Source organism: Sminthopsis crassicaudata, chromosome 3, assembly GCF_048593235.1.
Source record: "Sminthopsis crassicaudata isolate SCR6 chromosome 3, ASM4859323v1, whole genome shotgun sequence".
NCBI classification, from domain to species: Eukaryota; Metazoa; Chordata; class Mammalia; order Dasyuromorphia; family Dasyuridae; genus Sminthopsis; species Sminthopsis crassicaudata.
The window spans coordinates 625,051,398-625,065,647 of NC_133619.1; the positions used below are offsets into that span (position 1 = coordinate 625,051,398).

The 14,250-nt window shown below is 49.2% G+C and overlaps 1 protein-coding gene across 2 annotated transcripts; it reads right to left on the bottom strand.

Annotated features, from left to right (window-relative positions):
- Positions 1-7,156: 7,156 nt before the first annotated feature.
- PHF13 (PHD finger protein 13) lies at positions 7,157-14,012 on the bottom strand. 2 transcript variants are annotated; one of them, XM_074306389.1, is made up of 4 exons: positions 13,639-14,012; positions 10,404-10,505; positions 8,412-8,946; positions 7,157-7,815 (listed from the first exon to the last, which is right to left on the bottom strand). In XM_074306389.1, exons 1-4 carry the CDS (start codon positions 13,675-13,677, stop codon positions 7,589-7,591), a joined length of 903 nt encoding a protein of 300 aa, XP_074162490.1. In that variant the 5' UTR covers positions 13,678-14,012; the 3' UTR covers positions 7,157-7,588. The 2 variants fall into 2 exon arrangements, with proteins under 2 accessions (XP_074162490.1, XP_074162489.1); XM_074306388.1 differs by lacking the exon at positions 13,639-14,012 and adding an exon at positions 12,553-12,963.
- Positions 14,013-14,250: the final 238 nt, after the last annotated feature.

Consider the following 14,250-nt stretch of genomic DNA (forward strand, 5'->3'; position numbering starts at 1 on the left):
CTCTGCCTCTATGTAGGTCTCAGGCACCATGCTAAGCAGCTCTGTGGGACTGATGCCAGTGCGTGCGGCTGGGTCTGCGTGTGAGACTGGATGTGGCACCTTCCACGTGGACTGCTGAGCCTCCTAGCTGCCGCCTCAGTTTCCAAAGGAGTAAGCTGGGAGCCTAAGACAGGAAAGGTTCTTCTCCATCATGACCCTCTCATGTTAACCAACTCCTAGTTCCCAGTTATAAAAAGAAGGGCTTTGATCCTATTTCTTGGAATACCATATGTTAAATGAGATTTTTATTCAATATAAGAGAGGGTGAAAGCGGCTTCAATCCCTTGGCTAGAGGAATTCCCAGAAGCTTTTTATCCAAGGAGCACTTATTAAATACCTAAAATGGGCAAAACAAAAAAAGGGCAAGACCTTGGGGGATACAGAAGCAAAAAAACAGTAAATAAAGCTTCTTAAAATTGGTTCCTAACCTCAAGGAGTTGGCACTCTGTTCTGTTTTTTCTAATCTTTAGTGTCCAAAAAGAGATAGTTCCCTCCAGGCTGCTTAGATAAGGGAACTTTGATAGGTAAGCAGGGATTTTAAATATATTAATTAAAGCTGAAAAGTATTTCTTAGTCCTTATTAGACTCTTCAAAACTCATCTTCCTCCAGAAGCTTTTCCTGCTCTCCTCTCCCCCCATTGCTGGAGCTTTGCCTGAATCATTTTTGCATATTCTTCCATATGCATGGAATGTAAACTCTTTGAGGGCAGGAATGTTTCATTTTTTGTATTATCACCTTGCATTGAGCATAGATCATTTATAAACGCTTTATAAACGTGGGGTTGACTCTAGGTGCTTAATTCTTGGTTGCATTTTACTGCTGAACTTGAATGACCCTGTAGTCAGGGGGCGGGGAAGGTCAGCCAGCTAAGGCTCCTTGGCCTGGGGCTGCAGCTGTACCCTTCTTCCCGGGGAGAGCACATTCCTGTCCCGAGCAGGAAGGCCTCAGCTCCCAGCACTCCCCCTTGGCCCTGGAGCCGCACAGCCCTTCCTTTGTTGGGCTGGGGAGGCTTCTGAAATGCCATGCGGGGTGGTCTGCCAGTCGGGATGGGGAGGAATCGTCCAGCCCAAGATTTCAGCACGTGGCAAGAACACAGCCCCACCCCAGGGCTAACCTTTGCTGGGGCAGCAGCACCTCCACTCCCCCTCCCTAGACCTCACCTGCACTCTCTTTCCAGCCACACACAAGGAGGGTGACTCCCGGGGCCCTCGGGAAACTCCCTAAACTCGTTTCTCTGCCATGAATGTATTTCCACCCCATTCCCGTGACTGTGAACCCCCCCAACGGTCATTGTTCAAACCCTGGCCTTGACCCCTCCCCCCCCCATTTCTCTTATTCCTATCTGCCCAACCACCCTCCCCTGGGATCTCTACAAGGCCGGCTCCATGAGTAACCAATTTATCTTCAGGCCAGCCTCTCTCTAGCTTTCTCACTCCCTTAATCCCTCCCCCCAAGGACGGGCTTCCAGCTTCCCAGGCCACCTTTCCAGGCCAGCTGCCTTTCACTGCACGGCAGGGGACTGAGATTAGTCTTCCTCAAGGCCACTTTGGGGTCCCCCCACTTCCTATAAGGGTCATTCAGTCCTCATCTCCCTCCTAATCAGGATTCTGGGAGCAGCTGCCTACCCACCTCCAGGGCACTCTCCTTCCTTCCTCAGTGACTGGCCTTTTCCCTCCTACCTTCATACTAGGGTGCTTCCACATATCTATTGATATTCCTGTAACCCTGAGCCCCCCAATTTCTATTTACTCATTTGCCCACCAACCTACACTGAGGAGGGGAACTTGAATGTTGACATCACCCATAAAAGCTCACAAACTCTGAGAGTTCTTTATCGGATGCCAAACTGTTAGGATTCCACTTCTCCATCTGCATGGCCATTCACCCCGACCTCCAGTGCCCCTCCCACCCCTCAGGTCTTTCCCAGGCCATCACACCTGCTCAGTCTTGACACCTGGAGAACCAGTTAAACTCTGCCTTAGCCCCCTTCTCACAGATGCCCTTGGTCTCTCACCACTTAATCCCCAACCTTGCCCTTCCAAACCCCAAACCGGGATTATGTCCACAATGCACTGCCATTAGCTGCTTCTCACACTTTAGTGACCAAAACCTAGAAAAATGTCGTGAAACCATGCTGAATGAGTCTGCTTCAAGTTTGTTACATAATCTGATCATCCAAACCAGGCCCTGGCTAAGGCAAGGCCACATTTTTTACACCTGTTTCACTGATTCACCGTATTAATAGCCACAATGGCTTTTCCAAATCTTTTCATCCCTCCTTAAGTTTCACTGCAGCTCCCCCTGCCCCCGACACCCTCAGCTGTGTCTGGAGCCTCAAGTCACTGGAAAAATACATTTGCAGAGAGCTTCCATCTTCTGCCCCTCGTCTCACATTGCTGAGAAACTTTCTGTGCCTATCTCCTCCTTCACCTGCTCACACAGGCCAAAATCTCTTTCTCACACTCCTCAGAACAGATCTGGGGGCTCTCTTTTTATTTTTGTTTTCTAGATCATCAAACGAACCAGTAGGGCCAATGATGATGGTACTAGGGGAGTATTGCTATACTTCCTATACTATATCTATTTTACATATATATATACATATACACACATATAGTATAAACACACATGTATGTATATGTACACACATATAGTATGTGTATATATACACACAAATATGGTGAACATATATATACACACATATACTAGTATAAATATACATACACATAGTACATATTTGTATACACACATATAGTATATATATACACACACATATATATACTAGTATATATGTGTGTGTGAATACACACATATACATATACATATCAGCATATATATACATACTACATATATATGTACACATATAGTATATGTGTACACATACACACATACAAATTTGATATATATATACACACAAATAGTATATTTGCACACACACACATATACATACACACATAGTATATATAAACATACAGATATACTAGTATAAATATATACAAACACATAGTATATATATATATATATATGAATACACACACACATACACACATATACTAGTATATATATATAAACACACACATACTAGTATAAATATACACACACATAGTATATAACATATACACACATATATGAATACACATACACATATATACATAAACATATAGTAGAAACACACATATACTAATATGTATATACACACATATTTGTGCACACAAATATGATATATACATACAAATAAGTATATTTACACACACATATATACATACACACATAGTATATATAAACATACAGATATAAATATACAAACACATAGTATATATATATATGAATGCACACACATATACTAGTATATATATATATAAACACATACTACTATAAATATACACACAGAGATATATGAATACACATACATATATATACATAAACATAGTAGAAACACATATATACTAGTATGTATATACACATATTTGTGCACACACAAATATGATATATACATACAAATAAGTATATTTACACACACACATATATACATAGTATATACATAATACACATATAGTGTATATATAAACACACAGATATACTAGTATAAATACATAGTATATATCTATATATGAATACACACACATATACTAGTATATATATATATACATACATAGTATATATACACAAATATTGTATATACACACATAGTATATATATATATAAATACAGACACATATCTATGTACACACATATAGTAGTATATATACACATATACATACACCCATAGTATATATATGTGCACACACATAGTACATATAGTGTATAGACACACACAGTATAGTACATATGTACAGATACATATAGTATATACACATATAGTAGTATATATAGAGACACATATAGTACATACACACACATATAGCAATATATAGATACATATACACACATAGTAATATATGTACACACATACATATATACACATAGTATATGTATATACACACATAATACACACACACACATACACACACACACACACACATGACTGGTCTTCATGAAGCATGTTGCCAGGACTTGAATTGCCTTTCCAGGTTGGTAGAATTTGTCAAAGTTTATGGTCTTTGGGCACAAAACCTCAGAGAATCCAAAGGCACTTCTATAAGAAGTTATCAGAGAAAGATTTTAGGGATTCTGGATTGACTAGAGTGAAATTTTTACCAGAATAAGGAGAAACCTGAAAACTGCTTCTCTTGGGGTTTGTTTCTGAGAATTTAACTGCGAGGATGCAAAGGGGTGCTGTGGGCATTTTCTGTCCTGTTTAAGATGAAGCCAGAGCTCAGTTTTCCATGAAATAAAGTGAAGATTTAAATGTTTACTATGTACCAGGTAAGGTGCTGGCCCACAAGAATAGACACAAAGTTTACAGGCTACCAGAGGAAACATGTCTACAATTACTTTCTAGATCCGATGTTCTACTTCTTTGGCAGTCTAGTAGAATCTACAACCTTCTCAGAATAAGGTTTTAAAATCATTTCAGAAAATGTTAAATTTTATTTAGAAGACAGTGTGATTATTTTCCTCTATAAGTTGATGGACTCCAGAATTCTAGAACAGAGTGAAGTCTTTTGAGGCTGGGAAAACCAGTTTTGTTTACTAGCAATCACTTCAGAATTTTATGCCTGAGAGTCATTTCACCTCTTTCCATGGTTATAATAAAGTGAAATGGTTGAACTCAGATGATCTCAAACGTTCTGTTCCAGCCAAAATAAATACAAATCTTTTGGAGGAAGGAAGAAGTACCAAGATATGTGTGTGAAGCATTCACATTGGATCCTGAGACGGGAGGATCGGGGACCAACGGACAAGCCCAGGAGATGCAATGCCAGGTACGGAAGTACTCATCATCCTAAAATCATGACCCCCAAGTGCAAGTTTTTTCTTCAGTAGGAAACACACCTGAGACTTAATTTGAACTTCAAAGTATCAATATATTTATTTACAAAATATACAGTTTCACAGAAACAGCTTCTCTATACACATAAACTTTATAATTACACAGAACCATGTAAACGATGTTAAGTGTCTGGCCTGGCCAAAGCCCAAGAGGGGCCCCTAACTTCTGGAGACATCCTTCCCCTTCCCCTCAACTCCCATCGGCCACCTGCCAGGAGCCCCGAGAGGGGACACACCTAATTTGCATAAAATAAGCCGATTGCAGCTGCCCCAGCTCAATCTAACACAGCAACAAACTCGCCTGGCTTTTTAGGACGCTACCCACTGGGATAGGTCTGTGGAGGGAACAGACTTGGAACCCACTGGACAAAAATCACGAGATGAACATTGTAGGCCTTCCCAAGAGACACTTCCAGACAAGAAACCCCCACGACCCCCAGCCCCCAGGGCCGATGGCCACGGCTCTCTAACTGGGGACACCAACTTGAGCTACTCAAGGTTCGTTTTTGAGCACTCCTAACACTTTGTGGAATAAAAATGTCAAACAAACAAACGAAAAGAGGATTTTGAAACTTTGGTTATTTCTCTTGGTGCAGAAAGGGGGCAGATCTTTGGCAAATGCCTCTTGAGTGTCTGGTAGATGCCATGCCCTCGTGGAAGCTGGGCGGTTTCAAAATGCACTTTTAAAATTGTAACCTATGATTTAACTTCGCGCCCTTAGGATTCTTCATATCGAACCAGGTTTCAGGAACTCAATTTCTTCTTTTTTCTGCTCAAATGGTAAAATGAACTTAAAAAAAAAAAAAAAAAAAAAAAAGCCTGCTGGGCAAGGGTATCAAAGATGCCAGACCTAAAAAGGGGCTTGGATTCAACAAAATAGGACAGCTCTTCCTTGAGAAAAGAAACCTTGATCTCAAGCCCCTACCATTAATTTAAAAAAAACTAAAACAAAAACAAAAAAAAAAAAAAAACGCCACTATGAAAGCCCATAGCACCTCTGGGGGGGAGGTTGGCTGAGCCCATTTTGGGGGGTGGGGGTGGAAATAAAACTTCTAACTTCAATCCCACTTACCCCTTCCCACGCTTTCTGAAGAACAACATTCATTCATTTACAAGGGAGGAGGAGCTTTTTGCTATTTTTTTTAATTTTTTTTTTTTTTTTTTGTTTTTTTTGTTTTTTTGTTTTTTAAAACAAGGCCTTGAACAGCGGCTACATACAGTTATTTGTCAACTTAGTCATTAAGGAGAAAAAAAGTTCAGGTTCTTCTCTTGTTAACCAAGCAGCAGAATCAGCCAGTGGTTCTGCAGTGGGGGTGACCCTGGAGCAGAGCTCCACATCCCCCAGACCTCCCATAGCCAAACACAATCAGGATCTTCCTGCTGTGGATCACATCAGGAGTTTTAAAGCTACAGAGGCAGGGGAGTGGTTAACAACAGGACCTTGCACAAATGCCACAGAATACCTGAGTGCCAGTACTCAATCAGCTCTCACCAACTGGGCTTTTTAAGTTCTCCCCTTGCTCTGAGGACGCCCAAAGGCAGACTCCTCAATCTGCCATTAGGGAAACAGGCTTTGCTCAGGACATTTCTCACTAAAATAAGACCACGACTAATCTCCAGTGATAACTGCCTATATCATGGGGAGAGTTGGTACTCTTTGGGGGAAGAAATGAGGAGGGGACCAGCCTGCTCCCACTCACTCTAAAGAGACCGCCTCCACTTTGCAGCCCAACATGTCCCAAAGACAAAGGGGAAACCAGGCAGGGAAAAGGCCAAACTCAGTTTGGCTGGATTGTGCAAAAAAAAAAAAAAAAAGAAAGAAAAAAGAAAAAAAGAAAAGAAAAAGAAGCAAGAAATTTTTTAAAAGGAGAAAAAAAAAATTTTTTTTTAAACATCGTGCAAAATGGGAACTTGTATCAAGAACTCAGGCCCCTTCATCTAAAAGAGCATCCTGGCTCTGCCCCAACAGAAGCAGCCCTGTGCTATTCCTTTCAATCTACCAGGAGAGCAGCTGAGTCCTGGAGGGGCAGTCACTGGCCTGGTCTCCTCAAAGCAAGACTGACCTAGAATGACTGACCCCCCTTCTCAGGCAGAGGCAGCAGGCTGGGGAACTGTTTGCTAAGGAAAGAGCAACGTTAGGCTACCTATACAGACACTTATGGTAAAGACTTACACTCGGGAAGCTTAACACGTATGGCTGTTCACTTATTGAATCCTTGGAAACCAGAGAGATGTCTTCCTCCCTCTGGGGAGGACTGTCCCCATCCCCACCCTCACCCCCCCAGCCCCACCCCTGCGGTCCAAAGTGGGGAAAAGACTCACAACCACCACATACCCTCATTTTGAGCTCAACACAGCGGTGCCGAGTCCGCTCTGGCTGTGGAGCCCGGGGCCCCGGCAGCAGCTTTGGCCAACAAAGATTCTACGTCATCACCGGCTATGTACAGTTTGTATGTACCTCGGACAACCCGTCCTTCTGCTTAGGCACCTCGATGTCAGAAGGGCGAGGATGGCTACATCACGCGCTCTAACAGTTCCGTGCTCAGATTCGGAAAAAGTGACCCCAAAGAACACCGGCCCTTCTAATCCTTGCTTTGAAGTCGTGCCCCGAACCAGTCAGTCCAGAAAGAGCTTCCGGGAACCCATTCGGGAGCGGTTGGAGCGGCGGATGTCAAACTTGGAGTCCCGGCACTTTTGGCAAACAAACACTTCGGGGACGTTGGATTTCCGGATTTTTGCACAGGACAGGTGGATCCAGGTGTGGCACTCGTTACATTCAATCATTGGCCGCCCGGCAAAGGGTTTCATGCAGAAACAGGTGACGAGGTCCCAGGAATCATCATCTAGTTAAAAACAGAAATGGGTAAGTAAGGAGGGAAGGCAGGAAGAATGACAATCTCCCCACCTCCTTCACTAAGGAAACTGAATTCTGCTCCTTACAGGGGCCCAGACCACAGCTCTTCCCAAAGGAACTAAGCCATCCACGGAGCCTGGCAGGGACGGTTCCCTCTCGGCTTAGGGAAGAACAGGACGTGACACAGCTGTCCTGGCCGAGGTTCATTCTGTTTTTCTCAGATGAAAGCTCTCTAATTCTCACTCCCCAAGTCTTTCTCTTCCTCACAGGGTCTTATCAGGCACCCTCAGGCTCTGTCCCATCATTAATAACAGATAATATCTACGCTAAGGTTAAGGTTCAGGTTCGTCAAGAATGTTTACCTTTTCTCTCATTTTATCCTCACAACAGTCCTTGAAGGCCTCAGGGGAGAGATCTTATGGGTCCTCATTTTACAGATAAGGAAACTGAGACAGTCAGCAGGGACCCATGTGTCTGGAGAGAGATTTGAACCCCCAGCATGAAGCTCTCTGCCCCACCTCACTATCTGGGGGGTGCTTGTTTCCTCTCATAGCCAGAAAGGGCCTTGCTTTGAGGAGCACTTACCCGAGTCCACCATGATGTCCTCATCATTCCCAGTGCTATCTTCGTCCCGGAACACCACCTGCTTGCCCTGCCGTATGACAGTCCGTTTGCCTTCTGTCTGAATCTCTTTGACCTCTTCCGGGGTGGCCGCCGCACAGGAGCCGCTGGAACGGGTGTCAGAATCCCAGCCCGAGCAGGGATCGCTGCTGGCCGCCGGGATGTCCTGCAGGTCAGGGCTGGCCGTCCTCGGGGCGTAGGTGTCGGCCGGCTCCAGCTTCAGCAAGCCGCCCATGTATTCCTCCTCCATGGGCACCTCTGCATCCCTCCGCTTGCGCTTCTTCTTCTTCTTCAGCTTGTCAGTCTTCTTTCTGTCCATGAGGAAGTTGCTGGGCTTGGCTCGCTGCAGAAGGGAGGGCTGCAAGTGGCCAAAGCATCGGTCGGCGACGGGCAGGGCCACCGAGGAGGGCAGATCTGCAAAGCTGGCATCCCAGCTGTCGCTGTCGATGGTTCCGGCCGTGCTATTGGCAGGACTGGGGCTGCTTCTCAGAGGAGGCTCCTGCAAGAGAAGAACCAAGCCTAGCTGAGCAAACTCCCTGCCGGGACCGGGCCAGACCACTCCCTGAGGCAGGAACTGCTCTAGGGCCCCAAGTCACCCAAATTACCACTCGTCTCCTTGACAGCATGTACATTATGACCCCTATTGATTACAGTCTCAGATGTAAATGGTCCAACCCAGCCTGAAGATGTCTGGGGAGAGGGACCCCATCCTCAAGGCAACCCTTGCCACCAGACAGGCAGCCTAGGGCTTCAGAGCTCACCCATTTTCTGTTTTAAAATGGATTCCCTTAAATCCTCCTACTGTATGATTTTTAAGGCCCCCAGCTCTCCTTATCTTTTTTCACCTTATAATATATACATAAAACCATTTCTTGTGAATTAAAGATTAATTTTAATTAATTCCATTTTGGAACTTTTCTGTCGGCCCCTGAGAGAATTGGAGACATCCTGGAGTTTTAGCAGAACCAAAGCTATTTATATACATGACATGTTAGAGTCAGGAAGACCCGAGTTCAAATGTGACTAGCTGTGATTGTGAGCAAGTCACTTAACTCCGAGTGCCCTGATTCACTGGAGATGGAAACGGCCAAAAGGAAATGCTAAAAACAATCCTTCCGGGGTCACAGAGGAGTCAGATGTGACTGAACCACAAAAAGTTTTGTCTCCTTGGTTCCCCATTAGAGTAGAAGCTCCTGGTAGGGAGGACATTTCCCTTTTGCATCTTTGTCCCTAAGTGTAACAATCCTTGGCCTGGAGCAAGCTCCTAACCAAAGTTTGCTAACTGATGAAAACAGTGACCTGAGCTTTGTGGCTGCTCGAGACCAGTCAGGCCTAGTCTAAAGAGCAACATCTCATTGGAACAAACACCTCACAGCCTATGGGGGGAAGAAAAGCAGAGAGATGGACTTGGCCCGAATTGTAATCAGACATTTCCAATGCCCCCTCCACATAGTCCTGCTTTTTTAAAAGCTCAAGTGGAGAAAGAGTTTGCTCCCAACCCAAAAGGAGCAAGGGAGTGCTTGTGATGCCATAGAAAAAGTCCCAGGCTAGACTTCTAGCCACTCCCCTCCCACTGCGTTGTGGTCTTGGACAGGGGCCTTCACACAACTTCCACCTCTGTAAGAGAAGGTTGGACCAGAACACCTGAAAGGTGCCACTAGGATCACTTTTGCCAAACTCACAAGTTCCTAGAAACACAAAGTGCTACCTGTATGTGTACATATACAACGATATCTATGTGTACAAGCACCTTAAATATTATTATGTTCTGAAATCCTCCCAGCTTAAATAAAGTCCTTTAAATAAAGCTTCCTCAGGAGTTTGGGTCCCAGCTTTTTAATGGCTAGGACGCACCTTGAGACACTTAAGAGAGGAAAAGGAGAAACTATGGCTCAAAACCCCCCCCCAACTTTTTTAAGGGAGATTTCTGCAGTCAGGGAAAGGGCTAGAAATTACCTCTGTTGGATAAGGGATGTAACCAGCATATGCCAAGACAAAGGTACAAAACTTGTTGAAATCCTCCACAGTTCGCCTCCTCTTGTAACTGGGGGAGTATTCCTGTTAAGATAAGAAGGAAGCACAGTTAGAAACTGCAAACTTGAATTTAGAATAAGCAACTAACCCCTCCAGGCAGCAGAGTTAAGAGAAAAACTTTGATTTTCCAGCAGGCAATCTTTATTAGTTTGTCAATTAACCCTTCCGCCTCTGATTCCTCATCTACAAAATGGGACTAGCGAGCATTGAGGTCCCAGTCAAGCCTTGCCTTTGACCCTGACCAACCACATGACCTCGGACACATCTCCCCAGGTTCTCCAAGGCTCTGCTAGGCCGGGCAGGGGCTCTCCTGAATTGGGAGAGGAGTTTCTTCACCTGAGAACTTTCTAACCTGAAGAAGCCAATCAACCTTTATTTAGCACCTACTACTCTATGCCAGGCACTGTACTAAGTGCTATTTGGTAACTATCCCTACTACATATTACTCTGCAAAATCAAATGATAATAAAGTACATTGTACATCTTGGAAAGAACACATTTCATATATGTTGTATGTGCATTTGCATTTACACACACACAGAATAGTTTCTATTCCATTCTGAAATCCATCAAAGAATCAGGAGAAACCACGTCTAAGTCAAGAGAAAATAGTGTTTTCAGATAAAAATATCCAATTGAAAGGGGACCAGCATGTACAATATACTAGGAGAAATTAGTCAAGACACAGCATAGCACTCGCTGCTTGCAACTCTACCTAGAGCATTTAAAATGGGCTTAGCTCCTGATTTGGTCATTTTCCTCTTTAAATCCCTTTCCTTCACTCACTGCAGCAGCAGCTAATGCTCACATTGCTCTTTAGGGACTCAAAAAAGGCCATTTTTGAATCCTTCTGGTTTGTGGAGACTTTCCAGAGCCATCCCAACTTCTCCTCGCAGATTTAAAGCCAGGGAAGTAACTTGTGAGCACAGAACCGCCACCCCTCCATGCCTTCAGTGTGCTGGCCCAACGCTTTCCCCCCTTGGAAAAGAGGCAGATTTTTTACCGGGTAAAACTGTCTTTAGAAGGGGTTCATTCTGCAAAATGCCCCAGGGCTTTGCCCCAGTCATCCTCCCACTTCCCTCAAATTCTGGAAGGGTCAATTGCTCTTCCATCGCAAAAGTCGGGGGAGGGAGGGAGGGCTCCTCAGGGCTCCCGACTGCGGGGTGCCCGGCGTACAGTCTCTAGCATGTCCTCCTCCCCAGCCGGAAACAGCCGGGCGCTCGGGCGTTTGCGAGGTTTCCCCACAAGTCTCACCATCTACACCGTCCCCTCCCGCCCATCCCTCAGTTTTCCCAAGCTTCGGGGCAGGCCAGGCCATCACCTGCAGGGACTGGGAGCCAGCACTGCCCACCCCCAGAAAACGAGCCCGGGGCCGCCCTCACAACTGGAGGGATGCAAAAGCCTTCCAGTCCGGGGGAAATGGAAGAAAGTAGGTCAATAAGCAGGGAAAAGTGAGAAGCGCAGAGCCCGGGAGAAGTCAGGCAAAGGTGAAGCCGAGTGCCTGCCGCTCAATCAGCCCCGGGGCTCCCGGCCGGCCGAAGGGGGCTCCCCCACAGGGACTCGCTCCGCGGACGGAGCTCCCCAGCCCGCGCCGAAGCCGCCCCTGCGCAGGATCTCCCCGCTTCTGGCTGCTTCCCCAAAAGACGCTAAACCGACTCCTCCCGACGCCCCCCAACCCGGACTCGAGCAAATTTCTGCCCCTTTTCGCAACCCCTCCCCCCAACGCCCGCAGGCCAAAGCTTGGGAAGGGGGGGGGGGCAGAAGGAGGGAAGGAGTCTCCAGGCGGGGCCGACGGACTCCGGGCAACTGGGCTTTCCCCCAGCAGCCGGGGGAAGCGCGGGGGTCGGGGAGCTCCTCTGCGGGAGAAGGGGCACTGATACGGGGCGCCAAACAGCCCCAAAGGGGGAGAGCCCGGCGCGGCCTCGTTCCCCTCCCCCACCGCCCCGGCCGGCCCGAGGATCCCGGGACCCGCCCCCGGAGACCGAGGGGCGGGGAGCTGGGGGGGGGGCGCGAGAGGGACACCCGGGACTGGGGAGAGGGGGCTGGGAGATGGGGTTCCGAGGGGCCATACCCGCGGAAGGTGCGGGAAGCCGGACGACGAGGGAACTGAAGACCCAGCGAGCGGGCGGGAGGGCGGGAGAGAAAAGGGATCGGGTCCAGAGAGGGGAGGGGAGCAAGCGCTGGAGCCCCGGAGAAGGGGGAGCAGAGGCCGAAGGGAGGGGGCCGGGGCAGGTGATCGAATCTCACCGAAGGGGGAGGGGAGTCGAGAGGCAAAAAGGGATCCAATCCCACGAGTGGAGGGGGAGGGGAGCGGAGCTGGAGGGATCGAGGCCCCCTCCCTCCTTCGGGAGAGGCCCGCGAGTGGCAGGAGGGGATGGGGGTGTCGCCCAGAGTGGCAGAAGACGATGGGGGGGGGGCTGGTTCGCCACGAGTGGCAGGAAGGAATGGAGGGGGGGGGCTTCGGCATTAGAGACTGAAGAAGATTGAGCAAAGGGGGGGGGGCCACGAGAGGCAAGACGGCCGGGGGGGGGGACGACCACGAGGGGGAGGGAAGGGTCCACGAGAGGCAGGAGAGGATTGAGCCGGGGTGGGGAGGACGGAGAGAACGCCACGAGAGGCAGGAGGGGATCGAGCCGGGGGGAGGGGGACGCCGAGAGGCAGGAGGGGATCGAGCGAGGGGGGGCGGTTCGAGAGGCTGGAAGGGATCGAGTCCTGGGAGTGGGTGGGGGGCCCATGAGTGGGAGGTGGCGCAGGAGCCTCCGGAGTGCGGGGCGGGGACGCGATGGAAGCAGGCGATCGACTCCGCGGGTGGGGGAGGGGGGTGGATCCAGACTCCAAGGGGAGCCCTGGGGTGGGGACCAGCGCGAAGGTGGTCGCGGGGGACGGGGGGCGGGAATGGCAGGAGACCGATCGCCCCAGCAGAGATGCCCAGCCTTTAAGGGGGGCGGAGGGCACCGAGAGGAGGAAGAAAAGAGGAAGGGGGTGGGGACGCGGAGGGCCGGGATGGGGGGGCGCCCGCAGGCAGGCCCCCTGGGGCGGGGGCGCGGGTCAAAGGGGGTCGAGCTGAGAGGAGAGGCCGAAGACAGGGACGCGGTCCCGAAGGGGCACCGGGCGGGCGGGCCGGGGGCCCATTGCACCCGGCGGCCGCTGCACTCACCTCGGGGTGGAAGGCGGAGGCGCACGAGTCGGCGTCCATGTTCCTCGGGGGCCGGGGGCGGAGGAGGTCCTCGGCGCGACGACGGTAGTGGGGGCTCCGGTTCGGGCCCGGGGGCTCCGGGGTTGGGCTGGGGGGCGATCGGGGGTCCCGCCCTCGGCTGCCGGCGCCCGGCACCGCTGGGTGGGCTCTGGAGGCCGGCGAGGGGGGCGTTGCAGCCCCAGTCGAGACTCTCGGTCGGCGCGGCACGGCGGGCAGGGACGCTGCGGGTGAGAGGCGGCGGCGGCGGAGAGCGGAGAGCGGGGAGCGGGAACCGGACCGGCTCCCGACCTGACGCCCAGTTCGGCTCGTGTCTCGGGAGGGCGGGCGGGAGCGCCGCTTGACCTGTCGGGAAATGTAGTCTCGGGGGCGGTGGAGCGGCCGGGGACGGGGGGAGGGGGGCAAAAAAAGGCCGCGAAGGATTCTGGGAATCGTAGTTCCCTGTCGCGCGGGATCGGCGCACAAAATCCCGCCAGGAGACTCCAGCCCCCATGAAGCTATGCGGCGCTCGGCAGCGGCGGAGGTGGAGGCGGAGGGTCTTGACGAAGGCAGGCGTCTGGAGCTGGGGGAGGGGCA

Coding starts and splice junctions, on each gene's coding strand:
- PHF13 (XM_074306388.1), bottom strand. CDS start 12,948: ATGCCGAAGCCCCCCCCCTCCATTCCTTCCTGCCACTCGTGGCGAACC. Junction 8,947..10,403: donor ACATCCCTTATCCAACAGAG/GTAATTTCTAGC, acceptor CTTCTCTTGCAG/GAGCCTCCTCTGAGAAGCAG. Junction 7,816..8,411: donor GGACATCATGGTGGACTCGG/GTAAGTGCTCCT, acceptor GTTTTTAACTAG/ATGATGATTCCTGGGACCTC.